Genomic DNA, 21411 nt, shown 5'->3' with positions numbered 1-21411 from the left:
GCGGGGGGCGGGGGAGTCTTGCCGCCACTTACCGGACCGGAGCAGCACCGCCCGGTAGAGCCCGGTGGCCTCAGTGGGCCCCCGCACCCGCTCTCCCAGCCTCTGCGCCATGCACTCGTGCGCTGGATTGCGGAGCTGGGAGCGCACCGCGGAGCGCAGTCCTCTGTCGGAGCACCTTCACAACCGTGACTTGCCGGAGATCTAAACCCCGCCGCAGATCAGGTTACACAGGGCAGGAGCGCCAGGCCCTGAGGCGCCCGCGGGGGAGGGACTGGAGGCGGGGGCCAGGCCGGTATCTCTGCCCAGGCTGGGCATGGGTAAGCCTCTGGCGTGAGGACTCCTGGCTTCACGGTTCCAGGGCCAAGGCGAGAACCCCGTGTCCTGATTTCCAGCCTGGTCTCCTACCTGCTCTTTTCTTTCCCTGGCTGCTGGCCTTGCTGAATGCCGCAAGCAGGTGTGGGGTTCTGGAGTGCCATCTCTGGGATCAGGTCCAGCGCCACTAATTCATAGCTGTGTGACCCCACGAATCAGTTATCTAACCTCACAGAGCCTCAGTTTCCTCATCTGTAAAATGGGGATATCCATAGAATTCATCTCTCAGGGTTGTGAGGGTAACCAACACATTTTTGCTATCTCTTAGAACAGTGGCCAGCACAGAACAAAGGCAATGTATTGTTGTTGTTTTTTTTTTCAGTGTTTCAAGGCATCCTGGGGTGGGTGACACTGAGAAGCTGGGGCTTCGCTGGGGGAAGTAAGTTGTGGTGGGAGGCCCCTGGGATTCCACAAGATTTCCTTCTCTGGCTTCATGGAATACCTGTAACATCCAGAAATAGGAGGACCAGTTGAGTTGAGTCACTCAGTGGTGTCCGACTCTTTGCGACCCCATGGACTGTGGCATGCCAGGCTTCCCTGTCCATCACCAGCTCCTGGAGCTTATTCAAACTCATGCCCATTGAGTCGGTGATGCCATCCAACCATTTCATTCTCTGTTGTCCCCTTCTCCTCCTGCCTTCAGTCTTTCCCAGCAACAAGCTCTCTTCCAAGGAGTCAGTTCTTCACATCAGGTGGCCAAAGTATTGGAATTTCAGCTTCAGCATCAGTCCTTTCAATGAATATTCAGGATCAATTTCCTTTAGGATGGACTGGATGGATCTCCTTGCAGTCCAAGGGACTCTCAAGAGTCTTCTCCAACACCACAGTTCAAAAGCATCAATTCTTTGGCGCTCAGCTTTCTTTATACATGACTACTGGAAAAACCAAAACTTTGACTAGACGGACCTTTGTTGGTAAAGTAGTGTCCCTGCTTTTTAATAAGCTGTCTAGGTTGGTCATAACTTTTCTTCCAAGGAGCAAGCGTCTTTTAATTTCATGGCTGCAGTCACCATCTGCAGTGATTTTGGAGCCCCCCCCCCTCCAAAATAGTCACTGTTTTCATTGTTTCCCCAAGAGTCTAAAGGTGGATGGGCAAGGTCCACCAGGCAGTTTGGAAGATGTAAGAAAACAACCATTTTGATTATCTACCCTGTGACTGCTGCTGTGCTATATATCTTCTAAAACAAAAACTAATCTTCATGTGCTTTATGTCCTCTTCTGTTTCACCTTCACAGTCCTATGAATTAGGGTCTATTAGCACTCCAGTGTTGTTGCCTGGAGAATCCCAGGGATGGGGGAGCCTGGTGGGCTTGTGTCTCTGGGGTTGCACAGAGTTGGACACGACTGAAGCGATGCAGCAGCAGCAGCAGCAGCCTTCCTTCCAATTTTACAGATGAGGAAACAGGCTCAGAGGAGTTAAGCAATTTATCTGAGGTCACACAGTGTGGGGTTGGCATACAAACTCAGGGGCCCTGACCTAGAAATGGGCCACTCTCCTGCATCTCTGTTATTTTATGTGCTCTTCATGCAAACACTGGAAGGTAGGTATGATAACATGAATGTAGGAATCCCATTCAAGATACCACCTTAGAGATGATGCAATTGAAATGCAGGGAGGTAAGGTAGCTTGCTCATGCTCAGAGCTAGCTGGAGAAGCCAGCTCCCAATTCAGTTCTCTACCCACAAAAGGAATGCCCCTGAAATCTACAGAATCCCAGCACCCGCCCCCAGAGCTTCCCAGGCTCCTGAACAGCCTCTGTTTATGGCTGTGTCTGTGGACCACAGAGTCTTGTGCCAGCTGCTGCGACCATGGCCACACAGTACCATCTTCCTCTGCCTCCGTGTCCTCCCCGGCCGTGGTGCCACAGAGGCCAACAGCCAACTTGCCTCTTGCTCTCCCTTGACCACTGCCCAGGCCCAGCTTCTGCTGTGACTCAGAGGTCCCTGTCACCACACAGGATCCCAAGGACCCAAGTACACACTTTGATTTTGGAGACCTAGTCACTGGCCAGACTGGTCATGTTTCTCATCAACAACCAGCCACCATGAAAGCCAGGCATGATGCCAGACACTGGGCATTCAATATCTCATATCCATTCTTCAGAGGAAACTGTATCTCATGTAACCCACTTTTTGATTAAGTATGGTTATACGCATTTTAGAGATGAGGAAAATAAGGTTCAAGTGACTTATCCAAGATCACTTTTTATCTAATTATACTGTAAAATATGTTGAAATGACACATAAAGGAGTAAAGAATGAAGTAAATGTGATTCATGAACTTTCCAACCAGACATAATCAGTATTATATTGGGGACACTCCTTCCAGACTTATAAAAAATGCATATACAAAACTTACCTCTTTCTAATATTTCAAGTAGTGGAGAAGGCATTTGAACCCAGATGGTGCCAAAGCTTTGACTGAAGGAGGAAAACCAAGCCAGGTGTCGAACAAGGTGTGGGTTCAGGAAAATTATGACTAAGGAATGTGCTTTTACAGAGCATTGCAAAGAGATTAACATTAATTGCATCCCCAAGGAATTCTAGGTGAATCTGACTTACCTGAGCCATTTAGTCTCTGCTTCTCATTTTCATTATGAAATATGGCCTGGGGAGAGTATTCCTTCTGTGAACACAGAGAAAGTAAATGGCAGTGAGGACCCTCTGTTCCTTGGCAGTGAGGGGGAGTGAAGTGAGATTCACAGAGTCCCTGAGTCTTGACCATAGATGGGACTGGCCAGGATCAAAGTCCTCTGCAGAGAAACAAAGTACACTAATCCTTGGAGTGTGTGTGTGTTTGGGCATCATTTGTGAGACTCACTTCTTTTTTTATGAGACTCACTTAGAAAAAAAAAGTAGTTTTAAAACAGTTTTAGATTGAGAGAAAAATTGAGAGATAATTCCTTGTACCCTGCATGCAGATTCTCTATTATTTCTCTTGTTAACATCCTACATGTATGTAGATATACATGTACATAGTATGGCACATCTGTTCTAATTAACAAATTATTAGACTTAACTAATTAGTAAGTAATAACATTATTTAAAAAAAATTCTCACCTCCCCCCAATTCAGGATGGAAATCACTTTACTGAGTCTGACTGGGTTGTGAAGATGCATATTCTTTTTTTTTTTTTTTTAATTTTATTGGAGTATAGTTGATAGTGTTGTGTTAGTTCCAGGTGTACAGCAAGTGAATCAGCTATACACACACACACACACACCTTTTTAGATTCTTTTCCATATAGGCCATTACAGAGTATTGAGTGCTATGCAGTAGGTCCTTGTTAGTCATCTACTTTACATAGAGTGGTGTACATATGTCAACCCCAATCTTCCACTTTATCCCTCCCCCTTTACTTCTTGGTAACTATAAGTTTTCTACATCTGTAACTGTTTTTGTAATAAGTTCATTTGTATCCATTTTTGTTTTCTAGATTCCACATATAAGTGATATCATATGCTATTGCTTGCAGCATTCTTATTAACTAAAGTCCAAGAGATAGTGGAGGACAGAGGAGCCTGGCGTACCACAGTCCATGGGGTCACAGAGTCGGACACGATTTAGCAACTGAACAGCAACAAGAAGACCTTATTCAGAGTTCCTTAGTTTTTACCCAATATTCTTTTTTCTATCTGAGAATCTCATCCAAGATACCATGTTACATTAGGCTGTCTTATCTCCTTAGGCACCTGTTGGCTGTGATAGTTTCTCAGACTCTCTTTTGGATGAACTTGACGGTTTTGAAGATTACTGAGAGCTGTGTTCTTTTGTGTGAGGTTTCTTCTACCTGGACTGCCTTCTCCCTACCTTCCTGGCAAACTCCTTATCCCTCAAGGGCAGTTTCAGAAGACATCAGGGTTCAGTCCTCAACGCTGGTTCTTAGACATCTTTTTTTCTCCCTCTACTCTGTCATGACTTTAAAAAACTCTGTCAGTGATTCCTAAATGTTTATTTCTAGTTCAGACTTTCACCCTGAGCTTACACTCCATCCAGTAGGCTACTTGGCATCTCCACTTGAAAGAGGCCCAACTCACCACGACCCACATGGAATTCCTGACCACTCCAGCCCGTTTCTCCCATCACCCCATCTTAATTAACAAGGGCCTCTGTTCCAGCCCTGTGGCTCAGGTGGGAGCTGGAGGCTGCCTTGCCCTGTCTTCCTACAACCCCTCAGATCACAAAAGCATGATCAAGTCTACCTCCTGCAATCTCCTCAGTCCATCCACTTCTTGCCCCACCACAGCCCAGGCACTCCCACTGCGTGCCTGATGCCTGCGGTAGCCTTCCCCGCTTCAAACCACTCTCCACAGATTCTAGAGCAAGGCTCTAAAATGTGATGCAGGCTCTGACCCTGTCCCTACTCGAAACCCTTTGGCTCTTCCCACTGCACTTGAAACCAAACTCACATGCCTTCCTGTGACCTTCAAGGCCCCTGCAATCTGACCCTCTCCTTGCCAACCTCTCAGACCTCATTTATTTGTTCCTTCGTATGTTCAAGGACTTGGGAATGCGTCTTTGAAAAAAACAGACAGGGGTCCTTGACCTGTTGGCGCCAACATTCTATTAACAGTGAGGGAGACAGAAAATAGGCATAATGAATGCGTAGACAGTGTTAAAAGGGCTAGGTCGGTGGAGAGAAGGAAGGTCAGCTGGGGAGGGGTGGGGAGTGGGGCCACACGTGCTAATAAATGTCTGCTGGTGGTGGGCAGGGGTGGGGTGGGGGGCGGGCGGCGGTGCTCATGGAGAAGCTGAGATGGGAGCCCGGACCTGCAGGAAGTGGGGGAGTTAGCCACACAGGTATCTTAGGGAAGAGGGCTGCAGACAGAGGAAGCAGTGAGAGCGAGAGTCCTGAGGCTGGAGTGCGCCAGACATTCAGGGAACAGCAGGACGGCCTGGGGGCCCAGGCGAGGCTTGTGCAGGGACAGTCACGGGAGGGGAGGCCAGGGAGGGACAGGGCCACCTTCCTCCCACCGCACACTCCAGCCACCAGGAGCCACCTGCGCTCCCTGAAAGCCATGCTGTCTTTCACTTTCCCCCTCTGTTATAAGCTGCCCCGCTACCCAGGGAGCCACTCCTCAACTCTGCCTGACTATTCCTTTTTATAAGTCTCGGCTGAAATGCCACTTCCTCAAGGAGGTCCCACCGATCACATGACCCCACGGCACCCCAAGCTCCCCTGTGTTAATATTCACCACTCAGTTATGATCGTCTGAACCCTGTCTCCTTCACCAGACTGTACTCACCTTGAAGGGGCACTGGGACCTGTTCACGGCTGTCTCCCCAGCTGGGCTTGGACTGAGTGCCCAGTAATGGTTTATTAAAAGAATGAATGTCAGAAACACAAACAACCCAATAAAAAAAATGGGTGGAGGACCTAAATAGACTGTTCTCCAAATATTCAGAGGGCCAACAAACACATGAAAAGATGCTCATCATCACTAATTGTTAGAGACACGCAAGTCAAAAGTACGCAGTATCACCTCACATCCATCAGAATGTCCATCATCAAAAAGTCTACAAACAATAAATGCTGGAGAGGATGTGAAGAAAAGCGGACCTTCTTACACTGTTGGTGGGGATGTAAAATGATATAGGCCCTATGGAGAACAGGAGGGAAGTTCCTTTAAAAACCTAAAATAGAACTACCACATTACCCAGCAATCCCACAACTGGGCATATACCTGAGAAAACCATAAATCAGAAAGCCACATGCACCCCAGTGAGTGTTCACTGCAGCACTATTTACAATGGCCAGGATGTGGAAGCAACCTAGATGTCCATCAACATAGAATAAAGAAGATGTGGTACACATATACAATGGAATACTACTCAGCCATAAAAAGGAACCAAGTTGGGTCAGTTGTAGAGAAGTGGATGGACCTAGAGTCTGTCATACAGAGTGCAGTAGGTCAGAAGGAGAAAAACAATATTTGTATCAATGCCTATATATGGAATCTAGAAAAATGGTACAGATGAACCTATTTTCAGGGCAGAAATGGAGACACAGCAGTGGACTTGTTGACATAGAGGGGAAGAGAAGGGTGGGATGAATTGAGAGATGGAGACTAATATATATACATTGCTGCTGCTGCTGCTGCTAAGTCGCTTCAGTCGTGTCTGACTCTGTGCGACCCCATAGACGGCAGCTCACCAGGCTCCCCCATCCCTAGGATTCTCCAGGCAAGAACACTGGAGTGGGTTTCCATTTCCTTCTCCAATGCATGAAAGTGAAAAGTGAAAGTTGCTCAGTCGTGTCAGACTCTTCAAGACCCCATGGACTGCAGCCTACCAGGCTCCTCCATCCATGGGATTTTCCAGGCAAGAGTACTGGAGTGGGGTGCCATAACCTTCTCCGATATATATACACTACCATGTGTAAAACAGATAGCTAGTGGGAAGCTGCTGTATAGCACAGGGAGCTCAGCTCTGTGGTGACCTAGAGGGGTGGGGTGGGAGGGAGGCTCAAGAGGGAGGGGATATAGGTACACCTACAGCTGATTCACGTTGTTGTACATCAGAAACTAACACAACATTGTAAAGCAATTATATTCCAGTAAAAAAAAATAAGATGAGTAAAGTGAATGAGTGAATGAACGGATGCACCCACACGGTGAGCCCTGGGCTCTATGAGGGAAGTGTGTGACTCCACAGTGAGTGAATCAGGGCTGGAATGCGGGATGCCTGCCACTGCCGACCCAGAAATTGGAACGGGGACAGCAGGGCCCACGGTCCTGGCATCTCCCTGGGGTGCTCTGCCATTGTGAGCTCTGTCGCCGAGGAGGGTATAGAGAAGGGAGGCTGTTTGAGGTCTGGCCAAGCCTTTCATGGTTTAAGCAGAGAGAGCAAGAGGACCAGCAACTTCATCTCTAGAATAAAGTCCCAGGACAGAAAAATGACCTTCTCCAGAGGCTTGGGAGGGCGATCAGAGCTTCTCCTCACATCTCCCCACACACACCTGGAGAGGGAGACTGAGTCCCAAGGGTGGTGTGAGCATTACAGAGCCAGGCTTCCCCAAGGAGCAGCTCCCTGGACTTGGAGTTCAAACAAGTGTCCCTTGCATGCCTGCCAACCACCCTTGCACAACAGATTTGTTGGAAATCAGGCCAACTTGTGTCCAGTAAAAGCTCAGTGACCACGAAAGAGTCCTCTCCCTGCAGTCACTGAAGTTTGCTGATGAAGAAAACATTCCACGTGCCCGCAGCCACTTGCCAAGGCAAAGCCGATTTGAAAAGTCGCCTGGACCTTTGCTGACGTATTACAGGTAACTGACAGTCTTTTCCAAGGACTGTGCTGATAAATACAGCCAATTCTCATTTGCTCACACCACTGAGGGATTGGAAGATGCTGGCCTAGTTCTAAGGTTAGTGAAAGTTAGCACATACAATTTCCAGAGGAAACACCACTATATATTGTACAATATACCCAACTATGACTGAACGCAACTCAGTGCAAAGACATCTCCTGTGGCCACCGCCTGCTTCCTTTCATGTCCTCAACTTCTGAGAACAGTCTCTTGGGGTGGGTCCTTGGGGACCTTGGGCGAGCCTATGTCCCATCTCCTTTTCTCCGTTTGCTCCAGTGCTTCCCCCGGAGGCTGATGCCTCTGTCTGATAAGGATCAGGAAGACCTCAACCCCATCACTCATCCATTCCAGCCTTCCCCACAGGATGACACATGTACCAAGTAACACCTCTGGGGGACTTCCCTGGTGGTCCAGTGGTTAAGAATCCACGTGCCAATGCAGGAGACACAGGTTTGATCCCTGGTCTGAAAGATCCCACAGGACAACTAAATCTGTGCCCCCAACTCCTGAGTCCGTGCTCTAGAGCCAGTGCTCTGCAATAAGAGAAGCCATTGCAATGAGAAGCCTGCACACTGCAATCAGAGGGTAGCCCTTTCTAGTCACAACTAGAGAAAGCCTGCACACAGCAACGGAGACCCAGTGCAGCCAAAAACTTACTAAGTAAACTCATACTAACACCTCTGGGACCTTGCTTTGTCTGTCTATAAGCATTTTAGAAATCAAGCACACGGCCATGAAGTGCACTCACCTTCAGTAGCCCAGTGAAGGCTTACATGTGTGTTCACCCTTACAGCCACCTCCACGTTCAAGCTATAGAACATCCTCTGCACCCCGGAGGGCTCCCCATGCCCCTTCTCAGTCAATGCCCACCCTCTCCTAGAGTAAACCCTATTCTGACCCCTATCACCACAGGCTCATTTATCTTGTTCTAGAGCTTCGTACGAATGGAATCGTCACAGTCACTGTTTGGGCAGCCTGTGTGAGCTTCAGCAGGGTTGTCGCCTCTGTCAGCAGATGACTCTCCACTGCTACGTTCCCTTGCTGCATCCCGGTGTGCAGGCCTGCTCTTCTTCAGCTTCCAGGTCAGGGCGTGACTAATAAGGCTGCTATGAATACCTTCTGGTTGGCTGTTTGGTAAACACAGTGCTGTTTCTGTTGGGTAAACAGCCAGTGGTGGAAGTGCTGGGTCCTAAGGTAGGTGAATGCTTACCTACAGTAGATACTGTCTACACTGATTTTATCAGTGTATGTGCTGTGCTTTTAGTATCTTCACAATAGGGTTTTTTGACACACTGGTGTCCCTTCTTGTGCACCGTCCTTTGGGCTGGTGCGGGAGAGGAAGGGAGAACTGGAAAAATGGCATCTTGGATAAATATGGGACTTCCCTGGTAGCTCAGATGGTAAAGAGTCTGCCTGCAATGCAAGAGACCTGGGTTTGATCCCAGGTCAGGAAGATCCCCTGGAGAAGGAAATGGCACCCCACTCCAGTATTCTTATTCGGGAAATCCCATGGACAGAGGAGCCTGGTAGGCTATAGTCCATGGGGTTGCAAAGAGTCAGACATGACTGAGCAACTTTCACTTGGATAAATATACAAGAGTCTGAATTCTGCCCTTAGAAGAGATGTGGGTAGGACCACAGACTATTAGTCCCCGTAGCCTGTGGTGAATCCAGGGGGAGGGATGTCTCTGTGCGTCTTTGTTTCCGTGCCCCCTCCCTGCCCCTCCATTAAACTGTAAACACCGTGAGAACAGAGACTGTGACATTCGGGGATGTGTCTTCAAAGTCTAGCACCATGTGAAGCAAGGCAAAGTTAGAAGTGAAAAAGGAGAAGTTACAGCTGATACTGCAGACATACAAAGGATCATAAGAGACTTCTATAAGCAACTATATGCCAATGAAATGGACAACCTGGAAGAAATGGACTAATTCTTAGAAAAGTACAACCTTCCAAAGACTGAACCAGGAAGAAACAGAAAACATGAATAAACCAATCATAAGTCATGAAATTGAAACTATGATGTAAAAACTTCCAACAAACACAAGTTCAGGACCAGATGGCTTCACAGGCAAATGCTAGGAAACATTCAGAGAAGAGCTAACATCTATACTTTTGAAACTGTTCCCAAAAAACCGCAGAGGGAGGAACACTCCTGAACTCATTCTGTGAGGCCACCATCACTGTGATACCAAAACCAGACAAAGATATCACCAAAAACAGGACTTCCCTGGTGGTCCAGCAGTTAAGAATTTACGTTCCAACTCATGGGACAGATTTGATCCCTGGTCAGGGAACTAAGATCCCACATGCCACAGAGCAACTAAAGACCGCATGCCCCAACCAGAGAAGCCTGTGTGCCGCAAGTGCACCGTCTGTGCATTCTAGAGCCCGTGTGCAGCAACTGCAGAAGCCTGCATACCACAACTGGAGAAGCCCGTATGCTGCCAAGAGCCCAGGAACTGCAATGAACACCCAGCACAGCCAAAAAGAAAAAGAAAATCACAAGCCCATATCACTGATGAACACAGATGCAAAAATCCTCAACAAAATACTAGCAAGCTGAATCCAAAAACACATTAAAAGCATCATATGCCACGATCAAGTGGGATTTATCCCAGACAGACAAGGATTCTTCAACATATGCAAATCAGTCAATGTGATACACCATATTAACAACTTGAAGAATAAAAACCATAAGACTTTGACCAAATTCAACACCCATTTATGATAAAAACTCTCCACAGAGTGGGTACCGAGGGAGCCTACTTCAACATAATAAAGGCCACATATGACAAATCCATAGCAGACATTATTCTCAGTGTTGAAAACCTGAAAGTATTTCCTCTAAGATCAGGAATGAGATAAGGGGATCCACCCTTGCCACTATTATTCAGCATAGTTTTGAAAGTCCTAGTAGCCACAGCAATCCGAGAAGACAAATAAAAGGAATCCAACTTGGAAAAGAAGTAAAACAGCCACTGTTTGCAGATAACAGGATACTATACATAGAAAACCCTAATGATGCCACCAGAAAAATCACTGAATCAATGAATTTTGTAAAGTTGCAGGATAGAAAATTAATACACAAAAATCTCTTGCATCCTTTACCCTAACAATGGAATATCAGAAAGAGAAATTAAGGAAACAATCCCATTGATCACTGCAACAAAAAGAATAAAATACCTAGGAATAAACCTACCTAAGGAGACAAAAATCTGTATGCCAAAAACTATAAAATACTGAAGAAAGAAATCAAAGATAACACACATATGGAGAGATACATATGTTCTTAGAAGAATCAGTATTGTGAAAATGGCTATACTGTCCAAAGCAATCTACAGATTGAGTGCTGCTGCTGCTACTGCTAAGTCGCTTCAGTCGTGTCTGACTCTGTGCGACCCCAGAGACGGCAGCCCACGAGGCCCCCCCACCCCCACCCCTGGGATTCTCCAGGCAAGAACACTGGAGTGGGTTGCCACTTCCTTCTCCAATGCATGAAAGTGAAAGTGAAGTCACTTAGTCATGTCCGACTCTTCGCGATCCCAGCCTACCCCCTGGTAGGCTTCGAGACTGCAGCCTACCAGGCTCCTCTGTCCATGGGATTTTCCAGGCAACAGTACTGGAGTGGGGTGCCATTGCCTTCTCCAACAGATTCAGTGCAATTTCTATCAAATTACCAATGGCATTTTTCAAAGAACTAGAACAGAAATTTTTACAAATTGTATGTAAACTCAAAACACCCTGAATAGCCAAAGCCATCTTGAGAAAGCAAAATGAAGCTGGAGGAATCAGACTACCTGACTTCAGAGTGTGTTACAAAGCTACCATCATCAAGATGGTATGGTACTGGCACAGAAATATAGACCAATGGAACAGGATAGGAAGCCCAGAGATAAACCTATGTACATATGGTCACCTAGTCTATGACAATCTGCCTGCAGTGCAGGAGACTCAGTTTTGATCCTTGGGTCAAGAAGATCCCCTGAAGAAAGGAACGGCTACCCACTCCACTATTCTTGCCTGGAGAATTCCATGGACAGAGGAGCCTGGTAGGCTACAGTCCTGCCAGGGGTCACAAAGAGTCAGACAGGACTGAGGCACTTTCACTAATCTATGACAAAGGAGCCAAGATTACACAATGGAGGAAAAACAGCCTCTTTAATAAGGGAAGATTAGACAGCTACATGTAAAAGAATGAAATTACAATACTCCTTCATATCATACACAAAAATAAACTCAAAATGGATTAAAGTCCTGAATGTAAGGCCAGATACTATAAAACTCCTAGAGGAAAACACAGGCAGAACAGTCTTTGACATAAATCACACCAAAATCTTTTGTGACCCATCTCTTACAGTAATGAAAATAAAAACAAAAATAAACAAATAGGACCTAATTAAACTTAAAAGTTTGTGCACAGCAAAGCAAACCATACAAGACAAAAAGACAACCCTCAGAATAGGAGAAAATATTTTCAAAGAATTGATCTCCAAAAGATACAAATAGCTCATGCAGCTCAATGTCAAAACACCAAACAATCCAATCAAAAAATCGGTACAAGACCTAAATGGACATTTATGCAAAGAAGATGTAAAAATGGCCAACAAACAAATGAAAAAACGCCCAACATCGATAATCATTCAGTTCAGTTCAGTTCAGTTGCTCAGTCGTGTCCAACTCTTTGCAACCCCATGAATCACAGCACGCCAGGCCTCCCTGTCCATCACCAACTCCCGGAGTTCACCCAGACTCACGTCCATTGAGTCAGTGATGCCATCCAGCCATCTCATCCTCTGTCGTCCCCTTCTCCTCCTGCCCCCAATCCCTCCCAGCATCAGAGTCTTTAGAGAAATATAAATCAAACCGACAATGAGGTATCACCTTACACTGGTTAAAATAGTCATCATCAAAAAATCCAGATGCAATAAATACTGGAGAGGGTGTGGAGAAAAGAGAAGCCTCCTGCATCCTCAGAAAACTAAAAACAGAACTATCATATGAGTCAGCAATCCCACTAATGGGAATACACTTAAAGAAAACCATAATTTGAAAAGACACATATATCCCAATGTTTATTGCAGCACTGTTTACATTAGCCAGAACATGGAAGCAACATAAATGTTCATCAAAAGAGGAATGGATACAGAAGGTGTGGAACATATATACAATGGACTATTACTCAGCCATGAAAAGGAATGAAATTGGGTCATTTGTCGTGATGTGGACAGACCTAGAGTTTGTCATACACAGTAAAGTAAATCAGGAGGGGGAAACGAATGTTGTATATTAAAACATACACACGGAATCTACAAAAATGGTAGAGACAAAGCTATTTGCTGGGCAGGAATAGACATACCTGTAGAGAATGGACACAGTGAGGGAGAGGGAGAGTGGGACAAGTTGGGAAGTAGCGTTCACATACATGCACTGCTGCTGCTAAGTCGCTTCAGTCGTGTCCGACTCTGCGACCCCGTTGACGGCAGCCCATCAGGCTCCCTCGTCCCTAGGATTCTCCAGGCAAGAACACTGGAGTGGGTTGCCATTTCCTTCTCCAATGCGTGAAAGTGAAAAGTGAAAGTGAAGTCGCTCAGTCATGTCCGACTCTAGTGACCCCATGGACTGCAGCCTACCAGGCTCCTCCGTCCATGGGATTTTCCAGGCAAGAGTACTGGAGTGGGGTGCCATTGCCTTCTCCCTTACATGCACTTCCATGTGTAAAACAGACAGCTCGAGGGAAGCTGCTGGATAGCACAGGGAGCTCAGTTCAGTGTTTGGGTGATGACTGAGAAGGGTGGGGTGGGAGGTGGGAGGGAGGCTCTAAGGGAGGAGATACAGGCACAGAGATAGTTACTTTGTTACACAGCAGAGACTAATGCAACATTGTAAAGCAATTATACTCCAATTAATTAAACTTATAAGCTTCTGCACAGCAAAGGAAATCATAAATAAGATAAAAAGACAACCCTCAGAATGGGAGAAAATATTTGCAAACAAAGCAGCAAAGGATTACTTTCCAAAATACATAAGCAGCTCAGGCAACTCAATATCAAAAAAAACATACAGCCCAACCAATAAATGCGTGGGGGAAACAGACATTTCTCCAAAGACGACATGTAGATGGCCAACAAACACATGAAAAGATGCTCAACATCACTAATCATTAGAGAAATGCAGATCGAAGCTACAATGAGATACTACCTCACACTGGTCAGAATGGCCATTATCAAAAAATCTAGACACAACAAATGCTGGAGAGGGTGTGGAGAAAAGGGAACCCTCTTGCACTGTTGGTGGGAATGTAAATTGATGCAGCCACTATGGAGAACAACATGGAGGGCCCTTAAAAAACTAAAAATAAGACTACCACATGGCCCAGCAATCCCACTCCAAGGCACAGAGAAAACCTAGAGAAAACCACAACTCCAAAAGACACATGCACCCCGGTGTTCACTGCAGCGCTAGTCACAATAGCCAAGACACGGAGGCAACTTAAACGGCCAGCAACAGTGGAATGGAACAGACCTGGGTCATCTGTAGAGAGGTTGATGGACATAGAGGCCGTCATACAGAGTAAAGTAAGTCCAAAAGAGAAAAACAAATATCACGTATTGATGCATATGTGTGGAATCCAGAAAAACAGTATAGATGATCTTATTTGCAACCAGAAATAGAGACACACTTAGAGAACAAATGCATGAATTGTGATGGGGTGGGATGAACTGGGAGATTGGGATTGACAGATATACACTGTTCATATTACATATAAAATAGGTAACGAATGAGAAATTACTATATAGCTCAGAGAACTCTACTCAATGCTCTGTGGTGACTTAAAGGAGAAAGATACTAAAAAACAAAAACCAAAAAGTCCAGCACAGTTGCTAGTACATAGGTGTTCAGTAAAGAAAACTACCTTAATACGGTAGCAAATGTTTACTGAGCACATCTCAGAGCTGAGTGCCGCGTTAAGAATGTACCTGTATGCAAGTGGAAGTGAAGTCGCTCAGTCGTGTCCGACTCTTTGTGACCCCATGGACTGTAGCCCACCAGGTTCCTCTGTCCATGGGATCTTCCAGGCAAGAATACCTGAGTGGGTGGCCATTTCCTTTTCCAGGGGATCTTTCCAACCCAGGGATTGAACCTGGGTCTCCCGCATCGCAGGCAGACGCTTTACCATCTGAACCACCAGGGAAGCCTGTACGGTCTCACTTAAATTTCATAATGCATAGTTTGTTTGGTTTTTTTTAAATCATATAGTGAATATTTACAAAGTATGTACAGTGGCATCAAGCCAACTCAGTAAGCACCGAATGTTGATATGATACAGACATTTTCGATCACTGTACAATTAATTAAAAACCTAAGATAAAGAACTTAAAAGCCTCAGATTTTGAGATTAGGGAACAGCTGGGTTCCTGTTTTGCAGATAAGGAAGGAAGCTGAGGCCTTGGACAGGTTAGGATACTCAGCTGGCAGTGGCAGCAATGCAGTCTGACTCTGGAGCCCGGGCCCTAGTCACATTCACAAATCATGTGTGAGTAAGTGTGTGTGTGGTGGAAAAGAAACTGTACCCCATTTTACTGAAAAGGAGACTGAGGCTCAGAGAGATTAAGGAACACTTTTCTGTGAATTCAGTTGGACCAGCGTTCCTCTCAAGCTACTTCTTTTTTTTTTTAATTTTTTGGCTTCCCTGAGTGGCTTGCAAAATCTTAGTTCTCCAACCAGGGACTGAACCAAGTCCCTCGGCTGTGAGCGTGCGGAGTCCTACCCACTGAACCACCAGGGAATTCCCGCAAGCTAATTTTTAAAGATGGAGTACTTCTAACATGATCCTTGGCTCCTACCCATCCTCTCCCGTTCCCCATTCCTGAGCTCATGAACACAGGGCTCGCAGGGCCCTCCGTGAGCCTCTGCCTCACTGCCTCGCTGTCACAGAGCCACTGTGCTGTGTGAGGCGACACCTGCCGCTTCTCGCTTCCTTCCCCAGGGACAGGGAGAATCACAGCCAGCCACCCTTACTTACAGTGCTGGGCACTGTTTGGAGAAGTGCCAGACCCTGGGACCTGTTCCTTTCCAGAGGTCCATTTACATTGTACCAGTGTTGGGTCCTCAAGGGCACCACCTGTCATCAAAGAGAGCCCCCAGGGTCCCTGTCTCCAGGGTCTGCTCACTGTCCATTCATTCCAGCCCCTAGGGCTTCAGAGGCCCAGAGCACTGCCCTCCTGGAACCAGGCTGAGGCCCTGGACAAGGAACTACCCCCCATCCAGGAGGCAGAGGGACAGCCTTCTGCTCCTCGCCTGCAGTTGGCAGGGGGGCTATCTAGTTCACCTTAAAACCTTGTAAAATAGTTCCCACAAGAATATATAGATCCACTGCTGCTTTAAACATTTTGAACAACCCAACTGCATATAAAACATTTCTCCTTTCTAGCCCCTCTCAACCTCAACATCACCCCTTCCCCAGAGTTACCACTATTTTTGATGACGTCTGTGTGTTTTGGTCATTTTTTGTAGCTTGTTTAAGCTCTATGTCTTGTAGATAGTTCTATGTTAACATATATAGATCTGCTTTTCTCTTTTGATCTACTGAGTTTGTAATACAGCGTGATGCCATAGTTCGTTCGTTTTTAAACAAACCCCCTTTAGTTCAACATTTAGGTTGTTTCCAGTTGGTCCCGATTACAATTAAATCTGTTCCGAACACCCTTGAGCTTGCCTCTCTGTGCAGGGATGTGTGTTTCCCTCGGGTAGACTGTATGAGGTAGAAAGTGCTGGGCTAAAGGGTACATATGTTTTAAGTTTCAGCAGATGCCACCAAATTACATCTGTAACCAAGCAGGACCCTGTGGGGCCTTCCCAGGACAGACCCCTCCCCCACCCCCTCTGCTGCAGCTCCTCCCTGATAACAGTACCTAGATAACAGTATCTGGTGCGCACTTCCTGAGTTGTTTCACAGATGCTAAACCCCCACCAAAGGGAAGAAGCCAAGGACTTCACAGCCCAAGGGCTGATGACGTTGACTCCTGTGATGCCTCCTGTTGCCTCACCAGCAGCCAGAGGACTGTGCACAAGCGGGTCACATCCCCCGGAACTCCTCTTCCTCATTCTGCCTTTAAGCCTCCTTTGGTGAAGCTATCGGAGAGTTGGGGCTTACACCCTACAATAAACACTGCACGTCCCTTCACCCCAGCCTGATATCCTTAGATTGGCTTTACTGCGAGCTGGCAAGCAGACCAAGCTTTCGTTCAGTAACAGTTTTGGTGCCCAGCGTGGGGCCGTAGTCCTGAGTGGACATCTCGCCCGTGGCACATGGGCTCTTGACCAGTGGCAGCTCCCAGGTCCCATCTAGCACCTGCCTGAGCACTCGTGGCCAACTGGTGTCCTTGGCCCGTGGTGCTTCTGATTTTTTGTTGTGAAGGAAGCAAGGCGCTCACACTGGCGGGTTGAGACATCTCCAGTAAGTGATGGGAGGCTCCCATGTGACAATGCCAGGGTGTTCTTCCCTACTGTGCTGGTTTTGCCTATGGTAGAGGGTTAGGGGAAACACACTGAAACTGCCCACCCTGGCCAAGCACCAGAGGAACCATGTGCATGAGTTATTTTATGACAGGAGGTCCTGGTAAGGAACACAGAACTAACAAGCCACCCCCAACTGGAAGAATTCAGAAAAGGTCAAAGGGAGACACCACATGTCCCACCAACCTCCCAGAATCCTCCTCACTGGAATCCATCCTGGCTGAGCAATGCGTGCACCACTAGGAAAGACTCTGAGTCAGAATGATCAGCCAGAGACAACCAGGAAACTACCTGGAAACTAATCCCATCACCATAAAAGCCGACTGTGAGCCACAAGGCAGGGCAGTCCTCCTGGGGTCCCTCACCTGCTGCTCTCTGACCGGGCCTCCTCGCCCAGTAAAGGCTCTCGCTTCATCAGCACGTGCATCTCCTCGGATAATCCACTTCCAGGTGTGAGACAAGAGCCCCTTTTGGGCCCTGGAAGGGGTCCCCCTTCCTGCAACAAATGGCGACCATGAGCACAAAAAAAGCGATTTTTCCTTTTGGACCAAGGCTTGGTCCTGCAGGCTTCGCCTCTGAGGGCCACTGGTTGGGGTACTCTCCTTTGGCCTTGAGCATAGCTTTTGGCTTTGTTTCTGAGTCTCTGGGCACGGGCTGGGAATTTCCCTTTCTGGGATTAAAGAACTGTGACCCTCAGAGACCATTTTGCATTGGTCTGGTTTGTGTGCCTGCTGTCTGATATACCTGCCACGAATAATTAAGTATGGATAATCAGAGCTCTCTTCTACCTTGTGTGCTGCTAGGGTATATTTTGCAGAACTGGGAGACCTTCAGCTATGCTCCTAGAAATGAAATAAAATGATTTTTTTTTTACAACTGTAACACTGTTTGGCCTCAGCACATCCAGAAATCTAGAGAACAATGGTCCCGATGGCTCTGAGGTAGGAGATGGCTCCAAGTTAGACATTTACAGCAGCCTCCTGTCTGCATTTCTTGAGACAGAGATGGGTGGGTTCCAGTTGAGGCATTTACAGTCAGCCTCCTATTTGCCCTCCGAAATGGAAACAGGGTAAATAGCCAGTGTTTGTCTCTTGTAAACACCTTAAAGTAACAGTCATGCAAGGACAAAGAATTGATGCTTTTGAACTGTGGTGTTGGAGAAGACTCTTGAGAGTCCCTTGGACTGCAAGGAGATCCAACCAGTCCATTCTGAAGGAGATCAGCCCTGGGATTTCTTTGGAAGGAATGATGCTGAAGATGAAACTCCAGTACTTTGGCCACCTCATGCGAAGAGTTAACTCATTGGAAAAGACTCTGATGCTGGGAGGGATTGGGGGCAGGAGGAGAAGGGGATGCCAGAGGATGAGATGGCTGGATGGCATCATTGACTTGATGGACGTGAGTCTGAGTGAACTCCGGGAGTTGGTGATGGACAGGGAGGCCTGGCGTGCTGTGATTTATGGGGTTGCAAAGAGTCAGACACGACTGAGCGACTGATCTGATCTGATCTGAAGGACAAAGAAGGGCAAACTCCTGTTTGAGTAAAGGATTTAGAGATCTCCACTTCCCCGTCTTTTGGGACAAGGGAGACACTACACATGTGCAGAAGGGCTCCTTGTAGGTCAAAGGTCAGGGGATAATGCCAGGCCATAATGAGTCTTGCTCCTGCCAGAAGCCTTCCTGCTCCTTCAAGATCCATCTTGGCTGAGGGGTTCGTGCACACCCCAGAGGAGAGTCCCAGGGCAGGGCAGGTGTAGAAACAGAAATCAGAAAATTGGCCTGAAGGAAGACAAAGTCCTGGAAGAACTGCCTAATATAAATGACCTAACAGCCTGTTTCCTGCACTCCTCACTAGGGGGGTTGCCTACACCCTTTCTCTCTGCGTGTGCATCTCTGCCTTGCTTCTATCTCAATAGTTTCTCTATATGGTCTCCCAGCTGCTGTTGTGTTGTCTCTCTAATAGTAAACTTTGTACCTGCATTTACAGTTTCTGCCTCTGTGATAAATGAAGTTTTCACTGGGGGCAAAGATCCAGGGGAAAACAGCTTCTAGCCTCTAGCTCCGGGCTGGTTTGGTGGCTAGGATTCCTGGTTTTCATCCAGGCCACCCAGGTTCAGTTCCTGGGCAGGGAATTGAGATTGGGATGTATGCCACTGCTCGCTGCTGCCTGGCCAAGACCAGCTCTGCTATTATATCAAAGTGAGCCTTTTGGAACTGGTTTGGATTTTACTCTGGGTGTGTGTGTGCATGAGTGTCTTGGTACCTGAGGCCAAGTCCTGTTCTCTCTTCCTGGTTTTGACCTTCATTAAAGGTTCTAATAACTTGAATGTGGATTCATATTCCTTTGAAAGTGAAGCATGTGAATGTGACTGAATAATATGTATTATTGTCTATTACTGTCCTTTGCTTGGACTTCCCTGGTAGCTCAGCTGGTAAAGAATCCGCCTGCAATGCAGGAGACCTGGTTTGATTTCTGGAGAAGGGATAGGCTACCCTTGGGCTTTAGTACTCTTGGGCTTTCCTGGTGGCTCACATGGTAAATAATCTGCCTGCAATGTGGGAGACCTGGGTTCAATCCCAGGGTTGGGAAGATCTCCTGGAGGAGGGCATGGCAACCCACTCCAGTATTATGGCCTGGAGAAGGCTATGGACAGACGAGCCTGTTTCCAAGGAGGAACTTGCATTTCTCTCTCTGTGCTTTTAAAATGAAAATGTTCTGCCTGGACTCTGAGGAACTTATTGATCTTCTGTAGTCTCTGAGACTGAGGGGAAAAACAGATCTTTATAATCTGAAGCTGAAAACCTGTAAGATCTCTGGTTCTGTCTTTATGTAAAAATAAACTTGTAAATGAACTCTATTTAATTGACTCAAAAGCAAGCTCTTAACTAATTAAATACTTTGTATAATAGAAACTGGCCAGAAAAAGTTTCAGGTTCACGTGATCTAGGAAATAGTCAATACGAAATTAACATCTGATATTAAAGCTAGCTTAAACTCACTTGTTTAATCAATACAGACATGTTTTACTTTTACTCTACTGAGGTTTATTACTGGCCAATAAGTTCATGTTATTTCTGTTACATAGTTTGTTGGGAAACAAATGAACTTCGTATGAATTTAATGATTTATAAAATTCATTACTCAAGTCAAAGTTCAGCTAACTTTGGGATGTTACATCTAAGTCATATCAGAAAGAAATATGTAACTAGGATTCTGTGGTATGTTAAATTACACAGGAAGCATTGTTGAGTGAGTGATAAGCCTTCTCAGATTATACTTTACAGGTCAGATCAGATCAGATCACATCAGTTGCTCAGTTGTGTCTGACTCTTTGTGACCCCATGAATCACAGCACGCCAGGCCTCCCTGTCCATCACAAACTCCCGGAGTTCACTGAGACCCACGTCCATCGAGTCAGTGATGCCATCCAGCCATCTCATCCTCTGGCATCCCCTTCTCCTCTTACCCCCAATCCCTCCCAGCATCAGAGTCTTTTCCAATGAGTCAACTCTTCACATGAGGTGGCCCAAGTACTGGAGTTTCACCTTTAGCATCATTCCTTCCAAAGAAATCCCAGGGCTGATCTCCTTCAGAATGGACTGGCTGGATCTCCTTGCAGTCCAAGGGACTCTCAAGAGTCTTCTCCAACACCACAGTTCAAAAGCATCAATTCTTCGGTGCTCAGCCTTCTTCACAGTCCAACTCTCACATCCATATATGACCACAGGAAAAACCATAGCCTTGACTAGACGGACATTTGTTGGCAAAGTAACGTCTCTGCCTCTGAATATGCTATCTAGGTTGGTCATAACTTTCCTTCCAAGGAGTAAGCGTCTTTTAATTTCATGGCTGCAGTCACCATCTGTAGTGATTTTGGAGCCCCCAAAAATAAAGTCTGACACTGTTTCCCCATCTATTTCCCATGAAGTGATGGGACCGGATGCCATGATCTTCGTTTTCTGAATGTTGAGCTTGAAGCCAACTTTTTCACTCTCCACTTTCACTTTCATCAAGAGGCTTTTTAGTTCCTCTTCATTTTCTGCCATAAGGGTGGTGTCATCTGCATATCTGAGGTTATTGATATTTCTCCCGGCAATCTTGATTCCAGCTTGTGTTTCTTCCAGTCCAGTGTTTCTCATGATGTACTCTGCATATAAGTTAAATAAACAGGGTGACAGTATACAGCCTTGACGTACTCCTTTTCCTATTTGGAA

General features: G+C 46.5%; 1 protein-coding gene across 2 annotated transcripts in view; it reads right to left on the bottom strand.

The window, feature by feature from the left end:
• Positions 1-21411, bottom strand: part of FAM107A (family with sequence similarity 107, member A) — a 91135-nt gene that overhangs the window by 33456 nt on the left and 36268 nt on the right. The window contains exon 2 of one of the 2 annotated variants that reach the window (XM_010851555.1): positions 2935-2998. Coding sequence is in view for 1 of the 2 variants with exons in the window: in XM_010851549.1 (XP_010849851.1) it covers positions 33-111 (79 nt within the window). In the remaining variant the exon portion in view is untranslated. Of the gene's footprint in view, positions 1-32; positions 218-2934; positions 2999-21411 lie in introns of those variants that run through there. The other variant, XM_010851549.1, reaches the window with a different exon arrangement.

This window comes from Bison bison, unplaced genomic scaffold (genome assembly GCF_000754665.1).
Source record: "Bison bison bison isolate TAMUID 2011002044 unplaced genomic scaffold, Bison_UMD1.0 scf7180017864304, whole genome shotgun sequence".
NCBI lineage: Eukaryota > Metazoa > Chordata > Mammalia > Artiodactyla > Bovidae > Bison > Bison bison.
This window is presented reverse-complemented; position numbering and strand designations above follow the sequence as displayed.